Source organism: Dendroctonus ponderosae, unplaced genomic scaffold, assembly GCF_020466585.1.
Source record: "Dendroctonus ponderosae isolate FM_Combo_2020 unplaced genomic scaffold, Dpon_F_20191213v2 Dpon_F_20191213_12, whole genome shotgun sequence".
NCBI classification, from domain to species: domain Eukaryota; kingdom Metazoa; phylum Arthropoda; class Insecta; order Coleoptera; family Curculionidae; genus Dendroctonus; species Dendroctonus ponderosae.
The window spans coordinates 1,288,979-1,306,063 of NW_026017316.1; the positions used below are offsets into that span (position 1 = coordinate 1,288,979).

At 41.0% G+C, this 17,085-nt stretch overlaps 1 protein-coding gene across 1 annotated transcript in view; it reads left to right on the forward strand.

Moving 5' to 3' along the window:
- The window catches only part of LOC109535702 (zinc metalloproteinase-disintegrin-like atrolysin-A), a gene marked incomplete at its 3' end in the record, with an annotated part of 92,283 nt that overhangs the window by 9,639 nt on the left and 65,559 nt on the right, over window positions 1-17,085 (forward strand). The window contains 1 exon segment of the mRNA XM_048663056.1: window positions 7,392-7,540. Coding sequence (XP_048519013.1) covers window positions 7,392-7,540 — 149 coding nt within the window.

A 17,085-nucleotide genomic window follows, 5' to 3' on the forward strand; every position in this document is an offset into this window, starting at 1 on the left:
AGGACATCCAATTAGTTTGAGAGCTTTCTGGGCCGAAAGAGGCTCAGCCTCATTGAGCAGTAATAAATGGGGGCATTTGCATGGACGCGCCTCGATCCGGCCTGTCCATTAGCAGTTCACTGGCGGAAGTTAATTAGATTTTCTTCCCCGCTGTTTGGCTCCGCCAAACTCCCACTTCCTCATCACTTTTCTTCATAACCTCACAGGCTATTAACTCCTCAACAAACCGATCGTAAAGTTCCCGTTCGCTCGCCATGTCTTGGCTTGCTGGTTTATCTGGGCGAACTTTGCAGTGATTGAGGGCCGGATTGAGCGCGATTCATGCACTTTTCCTCCCCGGTTGCTCACAGTTTCAGCTGCAAAAACGCCCATTGAGTCAACATGTCGAGCAAGTGGACTTGGCGATACACTGGAGGCTAATTTGAGGGCAAACCGGGCCAATATCCATGTTTTTCCTCCCCCAAAGTGTTTGCCGGGGCTGTTAGCCATGTCGGCCCGCACCGGGCGATAATTCCACATGGAAACTGTGGAGACTCTCCATTAGGCTCCATGGGAAAGTTGAGGAAAATATCAACCGTTAAGTTTCCCCACAACTTCCACCACAGCCATTCGTTTGACGACGACGAATTTTCCCATTTTTTTAATGGAAAACTTCAAGGCTCAAGCGCGCGTTGCGATTGCAGGTTTAACGCGTTTGAAAACTGCATAACTCCCAAACGGGCGGTGTTGCCAAATCGATTTTTCGTTGACGTGTAGATGAGGGTTCAGAGGATCTGTGGCGCAAATTTGAGCCATTTTGGTCCAGTGAGGGAGTTTTTAAAAATTACTTTATCGAGCTGTGCTAACTGCAAACTTTCCTGAGCAGGCCCCGGGCTCTAAACTCCTTAACTTTTCCCGATTGATCGCAAAATGCCTCTGATCTTGTCTGAGCGTTCACACAGCACTGTGCCACCACCTCCCAGACTGGGAGTGAAAACGCTGTTTAAATTCAGTTTAAAAAAAATTTCTTGTACAGTCCGCCAAATCCCTGAAATACTCCCTAAGTGCCTCCAACCCATTTAAAAATTCGCCACTGCCAAAGTAAAGAAACTAGGCATTTGCCTTTTGGCTTATTGTATAAAAGAGGCCTCAGTTTATACGTGTGAGGCCTTTAAGTCCAGTGGCTCTATTGGCAATTTTTTGCCTAACGATTATTCACCAGTGTGCTAAGAGCAAGCCTTTGAAAGTGCAGCCGGACGTTGAAAAATCGCCAATTTCCCCCCGGGGATGCTTGAGGGCCGCAAATTTCTGCAAAGTGTTCAGGTCACATTAGCTAATAACTCCGGTAACTTTGGTGGAGTTCCTCCTCAGCAGTCAGTTTAAAAAAAATACATTGTCGTGAGCCCCAAAATTTCAAAATACCACTTCGCACAGACGGTCTAAAAAAATCCCAGATTTTACATCTCAGCCGCGAGGGTCTTCCAGTTTCGGCCAATCATAGACAAGGCATCACTGTATAAGAGGAGTGAGCTGAGGTCACTTTTCCAGGCACGCAAACATTTTCACCGGACGGTTTTCCGAAGCATTTTTGTGTGGAAATTTCCAAGTGCAAACACACCTTCTGAAGCGCGCAACTTTTAACCTAGAATGGCAGCAACCCTCAATTGTTGGCTCAGGCTTCAGGGGACATCAGTGCATAAACTAGGTAACTTTGAGGGAAATCCCTCCGTAGGTTCAGAGCAAAAAAAATGCAATCCTCTTGAACGTATACAGTCCAACAAACCACACAGCAAGATCCATTTGAAAAATTCCTAACTTTCTCCTCTGAACGATGAAAAGCTTCAAGTTGGGCCGAAGTATAAAGAAGGCCTCACTTTATACCACCCGCGACTTAAAGTCATCAATTTTTTTAAATGTTATTTTTAAAGGGTTTCCCAATGGCGAATTTTCGATGTGCAAAGCGAGAGCCTCAGTCTCAGGCTTCAAATTTAGCCTCAGGATAAACTGCGCTTTTGATGTCATTTTATAAAAGCTCAAACTCTTTTTATACAAACCCCAACGCAGTTTATAAAACTGGTCTTTGGGCGTGCCTCAATCGAAAACCTTTCAAAACTCGAACACAGTTTTCAAAGCTCCCAAAAGTGAAACTGCAACAGCGGAAGGCCTCAGTTTCTGCCCAAACGTTAAGGAAGCCTCTGTTTATAAACTGTTATAATTTGAGAAAAATCGTCGTTTATTTGGGGATTTTTTGGCAAAATTTATGGAGCATTGAACGGAAACCCTTCAATGTGCAAGACAATTTAAAAAAAAAATTGTAACTCCCCAAGCTGGCCGATTAGAACCTTTCGGTCTCGTTCAAGTATAAAGAGAGGTTCAGTGTATAAACAGAGTAACTTGCAGATTGTTACCATCAGCGACTAATTTTTTTCTGGTGTTGTTTCCCCAGGGGTCTCAAAGGCAAATTTCCAAAGTGCGAGTAGAGTTTGGACAGCTGGAAACTCGAAACCCACAGCAGAGGGAAACTCGAGTTTTCGTGCAAAATGCTGGAAAACTTCTGTTTATAAACTGGCAGGCCCTTAGGAAAATCATGGATCGATTGGCGATTTTTGAGGAAAATTAATTGGGCTTTGAACCTAAGCTCTCTGTGCAGTTAAAAACTCACAACTCCCAAAGCTAAACACCCAGAGCTGTGAGTTTGGGTCTCAGTATAAAGAGGGCCTCCGGTTACACACATAGTGGCTCAAAAGCGTTTTGAGGCGGGCGGCGAACAGTTTTTTCAACGTTTTGTCCAAAGGGTCCTAAGAGGAAAATTTCAAAGTGCAAATAAAGTTTCCCAACCCAAAAACTCCAGATCTAGCGGAGGTAGAAGCTTCAATTTCACTGCACATATTGACCGAGCATGAGTGTATAAACCGCGAAAATTTCATTAAAAACTCTGGGCTGGTTGAATTTTTGGCCAACTTGGAAGCGCATTTATCGTAAAATCTGCGACGTAGCAGAGCAAGTCGAAAACTTCCAAACCTGCCTTATAAGAAACTTGGATTTTGCTCAAAGTATAAAGAGAGCCTTCACGTATAAACGAGGCAACTTGAAGCCCTTTTTGTCCAGCACCTGAGTTTTTACACTTTATTGTTCAAAGTTCGGTCAACGCAAACATTCAAAGTGCACTGCGGGCTCCAAAACTGCTAAACTCCGTCAGAAAAACTTCTCCAAGCCTCATTTTTTGTCTCCGCTTTCGCAAAGCTTCAGTTTATAAAGTGGCGGACTCCTTAATAAATTTTTGCAACTGTTAATTCGGCTTGAACTTGAACACTTGTGTAAAAGCAGAAAAAATTCCCATTTTCCAAAGTGGAGCCGCTAGAAGCTTCAAGTTTGTTGCAGTTATAAAAGAGGCCTCAGTTTATAAGTGCAGCTACTTAACGCTGTGCAGGCCAAAGTGTTGATTTTTCAAAAACGAATTTTCCGAAACGTTTCAAGCCTTCAAAGGGCAAAGCGCGACCTGAAGGCCTCAAACTTGTAAACCTGGAGAGCAGCAAGTTTGGAGTTTTGTCTGAGTGTTCAGGAAGCCTCAGTTTATAACGTGGAAGGCTCTCAGTTAGAAACCGATTTTGGTTGAATTCTAGGAGAAACTTCTAGAAAAAACTGTAGACGTTCGGTTAAGAAACTACGGATTCCCAAAGTTTCCCAATGAGGCGCTGGCGGTTTGCTCTGAGTATAAAGGAGGCCTCAAGTTATAACTGGAGTAGACTTGAAGCCTTGTGGCTTAAGAGGTTGATTTTTCAGACACGGTTTTTTCACAGTGTTTTAATGGCAAATCTTTCTAAAGCAGGGAGAGCTTCTAAGGTGCTCAACTCTGCGGCCTGTGAAGCAGAAAGCCTGGGTTTTTCTCTGCTGGTTCAGAAAACCTCCGTTTATAAACCTGGGGATTTTCAGTAAAATTGGGCGATGGGTTGAATTTTTGCAAATTTTTATTTGAGCTGATGTACAGGACCACTAAGACTTTCACAACTCCTAAAGTTTACCCAAGAAGAACTTCACGTTCACTGCGTTTATAAAGAAGGCTTTGATGTATAAGTGAGGCAACTTGAAGCTATTTTCATCCTGCAGATGGTTTTTGAAAATTAGGTTTTCAACTGCCTCAAAAGCAAAACCTTGAAAGCTGCAAAGGAAGGTTCGAAAGCGCTGCTCTCCTAAACTATGCCGGTTTAAAACTTCAAAGTTCCCCGCAGTGCTCAAACAACCTCAGTTTATAAACTTTATAACCTAAACGGCTATTGGTCTGAGGCGCGAGTTGGCTATAACTCAATACAATAAGGAGGGTGCATTAAGGGCAAAGTCTTTACTGTGCAAAAACAGATTAAAAAATTTATAACTTCCAAAGTTGAGCGGATAAATGCTTCCCATTTGGCCCAGGTATAAAACTGGCCTCCGTTTATAACTGCCCCAATTTAGAACTTTGTCGGTCTTGAAGTCGATTTTTCTAAACCGGTTTTTTGAAAGCGTCTTAAAGCACAATTTTCAAAGTGCCAAGCGATGTGTCAAAGGCCGTAACTCTGACACACTTGGAGCCAGAAAGTGGAGTTTTTGTAACACTGGTACGGAAGCCTCAGTTTATAAACTGGCAAATTTTCCAGAAAATTGCCCTTTCGGTTAAGTGTTTGAAAAATGTTTTGAAGTATTGATCAAAAAGATCTCTAGGCTGAAAACAGCTCCAATCTGAAAAATTCGTAACTCCCAAAGTTGCGCAGCTCACCACTGTGTATTTGGCCTAAGCATAAAACTAGCCTCAGTTTATAACTGTCGCAACTTAAAGTTTAGTAGGTCTAAAAACGGATTTTTAAACAGCGGTTTATTGAAAATGTCTGAAAGCACAATTTTCAAAGTGCCCAGTGAGGTGTCAAGGGCCGTAACTCTGAAACTCTCTGAGTCGGAAAGTTGAATTTTTGTACAAATGGTGCGGACACCTCAGTTTATAAACTGGGAAATTTTCAAGAAAATTGCTCTTTGGGTTGAGTGTTTGAAAAATAGTTTAATGTATTGGGCAAAAAACCCTCTAAACTGAAAAGAGTTCCGAACTGAAAAAGTCGTAACTCACAAAGTTGCAATTGGCCCAGGTATAACACTGGCCTCAGTTTATAACTGTCGCAACTTAAAGTTTTGTTGGTCTAAAAACGGATTTTTAAACAGCGGATTTTTGAAAATGTCCTAAAGCACAATTTTCAAAGTGCCCAGCGAGGTGTCAAGGGCCGTAACTCTGAAACTCTATGAGTCAGAAAGTTGAATTTTTGTCTGAGTGGTGCGGACACCTCAGTTTATAAACTGGAAAATTTTCAAGAAAATTGCTCTTTGGGTTGAGTGTTTGAAAAATAGTTTAATGTATTGGGCAAAAACCCCTCTAAACTGAAAAGAGTTCCAAACTGAAAAAGTCGTAACTCCCAAAGTAGCGCATTTCAGCACTATGTATTTCGCCCAAGTATAAAGCGGGCTTCAGTTTATAACTGTCGCAACTTAAAGTTTTGTAGGTCTAAAAACAGATTTTTAAACAGCGGATTTTTGAAAATGTCTTAAAGCACAATTTTCAAAGTGCGCAGCGAGGTGTCATGGACAGTAACTCTGAAACTCTCTGAGTCAGAAAGTTGAATTTTTGTGTGAGTGGTGTGGACACTTCATTTTATAAACTGCAAAATTTTCAAGAAAATTGCTCTTTGGGTTGAGTGTTTGAAAAAAAATTTAATGTATTGGGCCAAAAATCTTCTGGGCTGAAAACAGCTCCGAACTGAAAAAGTCGAAACTCCCAAAGTATCGCAGCTCAGCACTTTGCATTTGGCCCAAGTATAAAACTGGCCTCAGTTTATAACAGTGGTAACTTAAAGTTTTGTTGGTCTAAAAACGGATTTTTAAACAGCGGTTTATTGAAAATGTCTTAAAGCACAATTTTCAAAGTGCCCAGCGAGGTGTCAAGGGCCGTAACTCTGAAACTCTCCTAGTCATAAAGTTGAATTTTTGCGTAAATGGTGCGGACACCTCAGTTTATAAACTGGAAAATTTTCAAGAAAATTCCTTTTTGGGTTGAGTGTTTGAAAAATAGTTAAATGTATTGGGCAAAAAACCCTCTAAACTGAAAAGAGTTTCAAACTGAAAAAGTCGTAACTSCCAAAGTAGYGCAGYTCAGCACTWYGTRTTTKGCCCAAGTATAAMRCTSGCCTCAGTTTATAACTGTCGCAACTTAAAGTTTTGTCGGTCGGAGTTTTAAAGAGCGTAAACGGAKTTTTAAAGAGCGGGTTTTTGAAAACGTCTGAAAGCACAATTTTCAAGGCGCCTCGCGAGGTGTCAAAGGCCGTAACTCTAAAACACTCAGAGTCAKAAAGTTGAATTTTTGTGCCAGTGATCCTAAAAGCTCAGTTTATAAACCTGAAAGTTTTCAGGAAAATCGCTTATTGGGTTGGGGGGTTGCAGAAAAAGATTCAACTGTTGAATGCATAGGCCCCAAAGCTTCTTAAAAAACTCTTCAGGCTTAAAAAATCGCAATTCGCACATTTGAGCGAGTGGAAGCTTGAACTTCCAGCCAAGGACAAGGGAGGCTTTGCTTAACCAGGTTGCCAGCTCTAGAGGATTTTCCTGGCGCAGCAGATTTTTTACGCAAAAAAAATGTTGGGTCTTTGGCGCAAATTGTGCAAAAAAAATTGTTGGGGTTTGCCCAGATAGAAAAATTCGTCATTGGCAAACCAGAGCGCGAAGAGCGCTGGGGTTTTTACTAAATCATACCTAAAGCTTCCAGGTATGACCAGAAGGAGTTGCAGCAAAATTCCCCGATTGGCTGATTTTTGCGGACGAAAATTAGCTAAGGGGGATCTGAAACGCAAAGAGCCCAGCGTGCTGGACAGTTTCCGAACACCCTCACCCCCCCCCCTAAAGGGCTGGACAAAAAACCTGTCCCAGGCAGGCGACAACGTCCCTAATAAATCCTCATTAAACCCGTTTCCTCTGGCAATTCATCCAAACTCTGCCATTTCAGCGCCTTAAATTGCTCGAAGTTATTCAGCAAATCGGAGCATTCGGACGTCTCATTTGACCCAACTCGGGCCCCGCGTCGCCACTAATTAACATTTTAATGAAACTGAGCGTCTCCGGCGGGAAAAAATCAAGAAACTGTCCAGCGCCGGATGGAAAATCGGCCGATTCCAGCGTTTATTCGCTGGCAATGCCCGAGTTAAAAACTCGTTTTAGCGCGACAGTTTTGTTCGCTTTCGCAGGCCGGCGGCGACATAAATCGCGTCGCTATCTAGTCGGGCCTTAATCCCTTGGGGTCGCGCCTCATAACCAAAAAAAAAAACGCCACAAAGAAAACAACAGCAGCAGGCAAATTCCAATTAAGATTAGAGCCGCTCACAATGTTTTGCTCTTGTTTGCAGGCGAGGTGGAGCGATTGTTGCGCGAATACACCCAGAATCAGGAAATGGTGCGCAACATCGGCTCCCACTACTACCAGATCATCTATCCAGTTCAGTTGCGCCAGCACAAGAAAATGGGCATCAGCACCAGGGAGATCGGGTCTTCCAAGGTACGCAAAGCGCGTAGTATGGTAGGTTCTGCACATTTCATCTCATTTCACTCGATGTTTGCCCCCCTGTGCCTCACCCTGTATAATATCAGCCACGGTTGCCACCCCTGTTTGTTGGGCAGGGCCCACCCTGCCCAACCCTGCAAAAATTTTCGAAATCGCCCGGTAAATAAGCGAGATACACTTTTTTTGAGTGCGCAAGTACATAAGCAGCAGCCACTGTTTTGGGGCGGGCCTAAAAAATGCATAACTTCCTTAATAGTGGGCCGATTTCGAAAAACCCAAAACCGTTCGATAGCTGAAAAGCCACTGCAGCTATTGCAGCAAGTTGGGCAAATGGTCGGGCCACCCTCCCCCCGCAGGCCCTGGAAATCTGCATAATGGCAACAGCGCAAATTAGTGAGTGAAGTGGACAAGTTTGTTGGGCATTCGATTGCTGCTAACAAGCGTTTGGCAGGCTGGCAAATAACTAACTCGATCATTAACGAACTGAACTGCGGGAGTTTTTGCCGATATTTTCCCTGGGCGAAAGTTTGGAGCGCAGTTTCGCGTTAGTTGTGCGAAGTTGAACTGGATGGTGCCTCGATGTTGCAAAGTTTACCTGCACTGTGCACGAATAGATCGGTGAATCGGGCCGTAAATATTTTCCAGCTAATAAAGCGTCTTTTTGGCTTTAGATCGAGTGTCGGTTCCATAGCGGGGGCAGGCTTGAGGGCAACGTTGCCAGGTTTTCACAGATTTTGTCCGCTCAAGCGAAAGCCGGCTCTATTGGCAACAAAGGAGTTTTTGAATTTTTCAAATCGCCCCGAAACTGGCCGAGATACGCCCATTTTTTAGCCTCAAAAACGCCAATTGTTCCCACCAAATTAGTTTGAAGACGGGGCTGTCGGGTGCTCAGAGCGTTTTCCCGAAATGTTTTCAGGGCAAAGAAGCTTGGTTGATTGCAAGCACATGGGTTTTGGAATTTTTCAAATCGCGCCAAAAAGACACGCGATTTTTTAGCGGAATTTTCCAGCCCCAAAAATGTCAACTGTTTCCACCAATTCCACTATTTTTAGTGCAAAATTTCTGAAGTCAAGTCTTGATCAACTTGAGATTTTTCAGCAGGTTCGACAATTGTTGTCACGAAATCATCATTAAATGCTCTTCAGATTGTTGAAGACTAAGCGGTTGGTTGGTGAGAGTCAACTGTTCCCACTAATTAATTGTTTTGGGTGAAAACAGGCAAAAATATTAATTTACTGACTTTTTTGTGTCAGGTAGATGAGAGTCTGATGCTAACAGTATTATTTACATTAAAACTTCAGCCAACGATTTGACAATTGTTCCCACTAAATATTCATTAAATGCACTTTGCGTCGAGGAACTGGCAGAATTGGGCACCAAAATCGATCCATGTTGCCAATATTGCAAACAATTGCAAGAAAACTGGGAATAGTTGGGAGTGGATGACGAATGTTCCTACTAATTAACTATTTTAGCTGTAAATCTAAAGAAACTGTTGATTTACTGAGTTTTGTGTTTTTATGAAACTGATAAATGGAGTAAAACTGTCCCGTTTACTTGTAAATTTTGTTAAAAAATTGACAATTGTTCCCACTAAATTGCCATTAAATGCCGTCAACGGCGCAAAATTTCATCAATTTCCATGAATTTGCGTTGAATTAACTGAATTTAAATGTTAGAAAGCAATGAAACTTTAAGCATCGGACGCGCAATTGTTCCCACCAATTAACTTTTTCCACATGTTTGCGCCTTAAACTCGTGAAAAACAGTTTAGAATTCTTGTTTTCGCATTCACTTTTCAAACAGCTGTTTGAATGAACCAGATTTCGAGCCTTTGCAGGTTTGAAGCAACAATTACTCCCACTTAATTTACATTTTTGCCGAGGATTTAAAAAACTTGTCACCTTGTTGTTGGTTTTGCATGCGGATTTTACTGCGAGTTGTACAATTGTTCCTACCAAATTGCATCTAAAACCGTCAAATTGCTAAAAGTTGTGAGATTTACGTTTTCTTCTTGATATTTTGGGATTTAAAAGCGACGTCACTTCAAATATTTCTTTGGTGAACACAACAATTGTTCCAACTAATCGCGTTTTTCTGCTGATTTCGGAACAAAATCCAGCGAAATAGTCATCGATTCTTAGTTCAGCTGCACTTTTAAAACGGGTATGAATAATGGGCAAGATTTCCAGCATCTGAAGTCTTAAAGGCGCGATTGTTCCTACTAAATTCAATTTAATAAAATGCTTAAAAACACTAATATTTTTTGGCAAAAGTGACAATTGTTCCCACTAATCAAAATTTTGGATACAAAACTGCACAAAAAATTATTCTACAAACTTTTTCGCTTTAAATAACTAGAGACTCAAAGGAAAAAGTCACTTTGGCATGCAAATTCAGCAGCAGATTTCACAATTGTTCCCACCAACTTGCAAATAAATGCTTTTAGGGCCGTTAAAGTGGAAAATTGCTTGCAATTAGTTCGAATATTTTAGACCAAAATTCTCAAAAACACTACTAATATTTTTTGGCAAAAATTACAATTGTTCCCACTAATCAAAATTTTGGATAGAAAACTGCACAAAAAATTATTCTAATGACTTTTTCCTTTAAAACAACTAGAGAATCGAAGGAAAAAGGAACTTTTGCATGCAAATTCAGCAGCAGATTCACAATTGTTCCCACCAACTTGCAACTAAATGCTTTTAGGGCTTTTAAACTGGAAAATTGCTTGCAATTAGTTTGATTGTTTTGGACTAAAATGCTCAAAAACGCTAATATTTTTTGGCAAAAATGACAATTGTTCCCACTAATCAACATTCGAGATACAAAACTGCACAAAAAATGATTCTAATAGCTTTTTCGCTTTAAACAACTAGAGACTCGAAGGAAAAAGTCACTTTGGCATGCAAATTCAGCAGCAGATTTCACAATTGTTCCCACCAACTTGCAACTAAATGCTTTTAGGGGCCTTAAAGTGAAAAATCGCGGGCATTTGGCTCGAACATTTTGGATTAAAATGCTCAAAAACACTAATATTTTTTGGCAAAAAAACAATTGTTCCCACCAATCAACTTTTTATGCAAAAATTCGTGAAAACAAGTCAATCACTTTTTCGCTTTACTTTGCAGCCTGCTGCGGTAAATGTACTGTTTATAACAGCCTAAAAGCGACAAATACTCCCACTAAAGTCACACTTTCGGCCGCAAATCTCGAAAATACATCAATCTAGCGGTTTTTTTGTTAAAAGTCAATGCAAAGTTGGTTGACGCGATTTTTTTTTCACGCCGAATCAAGTGAAAATGGTTCAATTGTTCCTACTAAATTTCCACTAAAATGATTTAACACTGGAAAAATCGCACCGAGGTGAACCAGAAGTGATTTCTGAGGCTCAATTAATTGAACGAAAAAGGCAATTGTTCCCACCAACTAACCTTTCAACCAGTTGAGCGCCAACGTTGCCAGACCGGCTTCACTTTCCCGGTAGGTCCTAAACCGCGTCCTAAACCAGGCAAAATGGGCGTTTTCGAGCGGGAAAAAAATTCCAAAGCGTGGCTGCATGCGTTCGGTGCGTGAAAAATCGCAATCAAGCAACTAATTAGCCAGATTCAGGCCGGAATCGTTAATCAGCATTAATTAGGCGCACACTTTGTGCCGCCCCTGGGCCAATTACCGAAACGAAAACGTTCCAACTTTCCTCCAAAAGGAATAAATTTAAATAATCTGTTTTTAATATGGCGAATGGACGCTTGACGGCGTGAAATTGGGCGCGGCCCTTAAGAATGCTAAATTTTTAATCAAAAATTTAATCTTAGAAGGCGAACGAGCCCATTGTTCCTTTGATTATTATGCAGTTCCAACGGTAATTTCGCACTCGACGAACTGGCAACGTTTACAATACATCGGCCATTGTTCCAGGACGAAACGAACCACTGGCGGAAATACGGGAACAAAAAGAATTATTAAAATGATGAAAGCAAGCCCTTATTTCACCCCCCACCCTACGCCTGCCCGCTTCACTCCGACACTGCGTTTCAGCCACAAGAAGAATTATGTACTCCGGCCTGTTCAAACGACTTTTTAAGTGTTTGGCTCGCTAATTACCGCGGTTTTATGCTATTCATTGGCTTTGGTGAAGACCGGGCCCGATTTCCTGCGAAAAACCATCTGGCAACCCCGCCTGAGTCATTGGGGCGGTGTTGCTGTGCAACTTTTCCTGTGGGGAACCGCTGAAGAATTGCTCTTCTGCTGACAGGAGGGATGATAATTTATTTCTCCCAAACGAAACCAGATGGCGCTTTAGGGGTTTCAGCTCTGGATAGAGCATGGCTTGGGCTTGCTTGGGGATTTTTTGCAACGTTGGGGGTAAATTGGCTGATTTTTTACGTCACTTTGAACTCGAGCCCCCATTTCGAAACGCCCATAAGCTGGAGAGCCGGATTTGGCAATGATTTGCGTCGAGACCAAAGGCGATAGAGACCTGGGGATTTTTGCTCTGGATAGAGTCGGGTCTGTTGCATATTTGCAGAATTCTACAGATTTTGGTCGATACCCGTTGATTTTGTAGCGCAGCTTAAGCAGGTGCTGTCCAACTGAAGTCCCTAAATTTGTTTGGTTAAGGACACGTTTGGCATTTATTTTCTCTGCAACCAACAAAGATACGCCGATCTGGATGCCAGATTGGGATAGAGCAGATCCCAGTGCTAAACAGGAGAATTTTTGCAAAATCCCACTTAATTTTTGGGACTTTTTATGTTAAATTGAATCTGGGATCCCAGTGAGAAAGTCTGCAATGTGTGCAAGATGCTTCAAGAATTAATTTCTCTGGAAGCAAACTGGACCGGGCAAAAATACTTCTGGTCCAGGATAGAAAACAGTCGGGACTGCATATGTGAATTTTTTGGAATGGAAATCGAAAAATTTTGAAATTTTCGTTTTTGGAGCTCCGGCGTCTGTGTGCTAGCAGAAGCTCGTCAATTAATTTCTCAGAAACCTGACCAGGCACAGAAATTTGGATTGCAGCTCTGCTTAACCAAGAGTTTCTGTCGTTTAGAGCGCAGCTCAGAAATTTTGAGTTGCGGCCTCTGAATTGTCACAGTGAATTAAATGAGGCCGGAAGAACAAAAGTCTGTCGGTCTGCTAAAGACTTGTTGAGCAATTAATTGCTCAGCAACCCGGTGAGGTGGGGAAATTCGGGTTACAGTGTTGCATAGAGCTAGTCTTGGGCTCGACCAGGAAATTTTTTTACTGCCTCAACTGTCATTTCTGATTTTTCAGTTAAAATAGAATTTGTCTGCTTTCTCACAAAATTCTCACTTCATTGAGACAGAGTCGGTAATTAATTTCTGTTTGAATGCATCCAGCTGGATTTTAACTGGCTTCAGGTCTGCGTCCAGAGAACTTTTGGGGATCTGTGAGAAATTTCTGAGTTCCAAACGTGAGGGTTTGGAATTTTTTTCTTCAAATGCAACGTGCGCTAACGCAAACAAGTTTCTTTGCGTGCTGAGGCAAATTGGAAAATTATTTCCTCCGAGCTCAGAGAATCCTGAGAAATTCTGAGCACTGTCCTGGATAGAGCCGCTCTGCGCCCGTCTGTCCAAAATTTTTGAGGACGGAGAAAAATTTTTCTGATTTTTAAGCTGATGTTGAACTTACGAACTGTTATCCAAAGTGTGTTCGACTGTTGCAGCCTGCCAGGCAATGGATTTTTTCAGACTAAACGAGATACAAAAATGGCGATTTTGGCTCTACATAGAGAAACTGTTTCTCGTTTGGTCTGGCCTTTTTAACCGCAGGCGATAATTTGCTGATTTTTTGCTCAGTATTCTGAATTATTGCTTCACAATCAACTGAAGTTGTTTTGCAAAAGTTGCAATGTGAATCAGGGCAAGTTTTGCATTTAATTTAAATTAATTTTCTCAGAAATGACGCAAGGCGTCAAAGTTCTTTGTTTCTCACTGGATAACGAAAAGTTGTTTTTCAAAGTGAGGATTTTTGCAAAGGCAACAAAGTGTGGGTTAAATTTTGGCGGAAGTTTGCAGTTGAGTCGTTAGCAAAAATTGAATTTCTGTGAAGGCAAGTTTGAAAATTTATTTCTCAGAAACCAACCGACATCGAGATGTTTTAATTCCAGTTTTTGATAGAGCCAGCAAAGCTCTTTCTGAATTAGGTTTGGAAATGGACGAAAACAAATTTTCATTTTTGTCTCTAGTTTGAAGTTGCGCCCACATCAAAAAAAATAATTCTGAGAAACAACCGGTCGAGATAGAGATTCAGGCGTTTTGGCCCAAGAGACAGAAGGATTCAGGCCTCCTAGGAAATTTTTTTCAGTTGGAAAACTAAGTTTTCTGAATTTTGGCGTCCAAGTCAAATTGTGTTGTTAGACGAAAGCTCAAATGGGCGTCTTGTCAGGTTAGAAAATTTATTTCTCGTAAACGATACAAGATAGAAAATTCCAATTTTGCTCCATGAATATCCAGAGATCAGCTCTATAAGGAGAAATTTTTCAAAAAAAATCGCCCTATTAGTTAAATTTTGGCTGGAGTTTGAATTTGAGTCGATAGCAAAAATTGAATTTCTGTGAAAGCAAGTTTGAAAATTTATTTCTCAGAAACCAACCGACATCKWGATRTTTTAATTCCAGTTTTTGATAGAGCCARCAAAGCTCTTTCTGAATTAGGTTTGGAAATGGACGAAAACAAATTTTCATTTTTGTCTCYAGTTTGAAGTTGCGCCCAMWTCAAAGAAAAATAATTCTGAGAAACAACCGGTYGAGATAGAGATTCAGGCGTTTTGGCCYAAGAGACAGAAGGATTCAGGCCTCCTWGGAAAWWTTTTTCAGTTGGAAAACTAAGTTTTCTGAATTTTGGCGTCCAAGTCAAATTGTGTTGTTAGACGAAAGCTCAAATGGGCGTCTTGTCAGGTTAGAAAATTTATTTCTCGTAAACGATACAAGGTAGAAAATTCCAATTTTGCTCCATGAATAGCCAGAGATCAGCTCTATAAGGAGAAATTTTTCGAAAAAAATCGCCCTATTAGTTAAATTCTGGCTGGAGTTTGAATGTGAGTCGATAGCAAAAATCGAATTTCTGTGAAAGCAAGTTCGAAAATTTATTTCTGAGAAACCAAACGACATCGATATATTTTAATTCTAGTTTTGGATAGAGCCAGCAAAACTCTTTCTGAATTCGGTTTGAAAAAGGAATAAAAAAAATTTAATTTTTGCTTCTAGTTTGAAGTTGCGTCCACATGAAAAAATAACGTCTGAGAAACAACCAGTCGAGATAGAGATTCAGGTGTTTTCTGCCCAAGAGACAGAAGGATTCGGGCCTCCTTGGAACATTTTTTCAGTTAGAAAACTAAGTTTTCTGAATTTTGGCGTCCAAGTCAAATTATGTTGTTAGACGAAAGCTCAAATGAGCGTCTTGTTAGGTTTGGAAATTTATTTCTCATAAACGGTAAAACGTAGAAAATTGCAATGTTTCTTCATGAATAGCCAGAAATCAGCTCTATACGGAGCAATTTTTTCCAAAGGAATCAAAGCGTTGGTTAAATTTTGGCTGAAGTTTGAAGTTGAGTCGATAGCAAAAATTGAATTTCTGTGAAGGCAAGTTCGAAAATTTATTTCTCAGAAACCAAACGACATCGAGACATTGTAATTCCAGTTTTGGATAGAGCCAGCAAAGCGCTTTCTGTATTAGTTTTCGAAATTTAAGAAAAACATTTTTATTTTTTTGTGATTTTCTGAAATTTTTAATTTTTCAAAAAAATTATTTCTGAGAAACCAATCGAGATGGAATTTCGGGTGTTTCAGGCCGAGGAAAATCAACAGCTCACGGTTCGTTGAAAAGTTTCTCACATTGAAAACTCAACAAACTGAATTTTGGGGTTAAATTCAGTTTGTGTTGTAAGTCGAGAGTCCCAGTGTGTCTGAAGTCAAGTTTGGAAATTTCTCGCTCTGAAGCTGCTCGAGGTAGAAAAGTGCGGCGTTCTGAGCTCGATAGCAGAGACGAAGCTCTCGAAGTGCACAATTTGGCAACCGCACAACTATTTTAGCTGAATTTTGGCTGGCGTTTGAAATTGTGTTGTGATCAAAATCCTGAATGTCCATGAAGTCAAATTTGGAGCTCAATTTCTCAGAAACCGCTCATCGCAAAAAAATTCTCAAAACTGTCCTGCAAAGCCACCTTGCAGCTCTACACGCCGCATGTTGACGCTTTTTGGAACTTAAAAGGGTTTTTTTTTGGCGGCCGTTTGAAACATGCTCACTGTCCAGCAGCTGCTTACGTGTCAGGCCAGGTTTGCCAACCGATTTCTCCCAAACCACATCAGCTGCAATCGTGGAAGCTGCGGCACTGGAAACCGCACAATCCCAGCTTCAAAACGCAGCTTTCGCGGTTTGGCTGAGTAAACTGGCGGATTTTTAATTCTTACTTGAGTGCCATCAGTTTAGCGCAACATTAAGACAGAATGTTGGGGCCAAGCCAAGCGTTTGCCGGCCAGATAAGGTCACTGATAAACACCCGGAAAACAGTGGCGGAAGCTGGAAAAGCGCAACTTTGGCCATCAGGGCTCAGTGAAGCGAAGCTTCGCAACCCCCCGGCTGCAGCTGCAGCTGCAGCTAAACTAATTCAGAAAGAGCTTCGCCGGCTCTATCAAACCTTGGAATTAAAATGTCTCAACGTTTTTTCTTCCTTTTCCAACCCGAATTTAGAAAGAGCTTGCCGGCTCTATCCAAAAATGAAATTAAAATATCTCGATGTGGATGGGTTTCTGAGAAAAACATTTTCAAACTTGCTTTCACAGAAATTCAATTTTTGCTACCGTCTCAACTTCAAACTTCAGCCAAAATTTAACCAACTCCGTGATTCTTTTGGAAAAATTGCTCCTTATAGAGCTGATTTCTGGCTATTCATGGAACAACATTGTAATTTTCTACGTTGTACCGTTTAGGAGAAATAAATTTCCATACCTGATAAGACGCACATTTGCAGTTTAAGCTTTCTTCTAACAACACAAGTTGACTTGGACGCCAAAATTCAGAAATCTGAGTTTGGAAACTGAGAAAATTTCTCATGGAGGCCAGAATCCTTCTGTCTCTTGGGCGAAAACGCCTGAATTTCTAGATCAACCGGTTGTTTCTCAGAATTTTTTTTTTTGATGTGGGCGCAACTTCAAACTAGAGGCAAAAATTTAATTTTTTTTCTTCCTTTTCCAAGCCGAATTCAGAAAGAGCTTTGCTGGCTCTATCCAAAACTAGAATTAAAATATATCGATGTCGTTTGGTTTCTCAGAAATAAATTTTCGAACTTGCTTTCACAGAAATTCTATTTTTGCTGTCGACTCAAATTCAAACTCCAGCCAAAATTTAACTAACAGGGCGATTTTTTTTGGAAAATTTCTCGTTATAGAGCTGATCACTGGCTATTCATGGAGCAACATTGCAATTTTCTACCTTGTATCGTTTACGAGAAATAAATTTTCAAACCTGACAAGACGCCCATTTGAGCTTTCGTCTAACAACACAATTTGACTTGGAC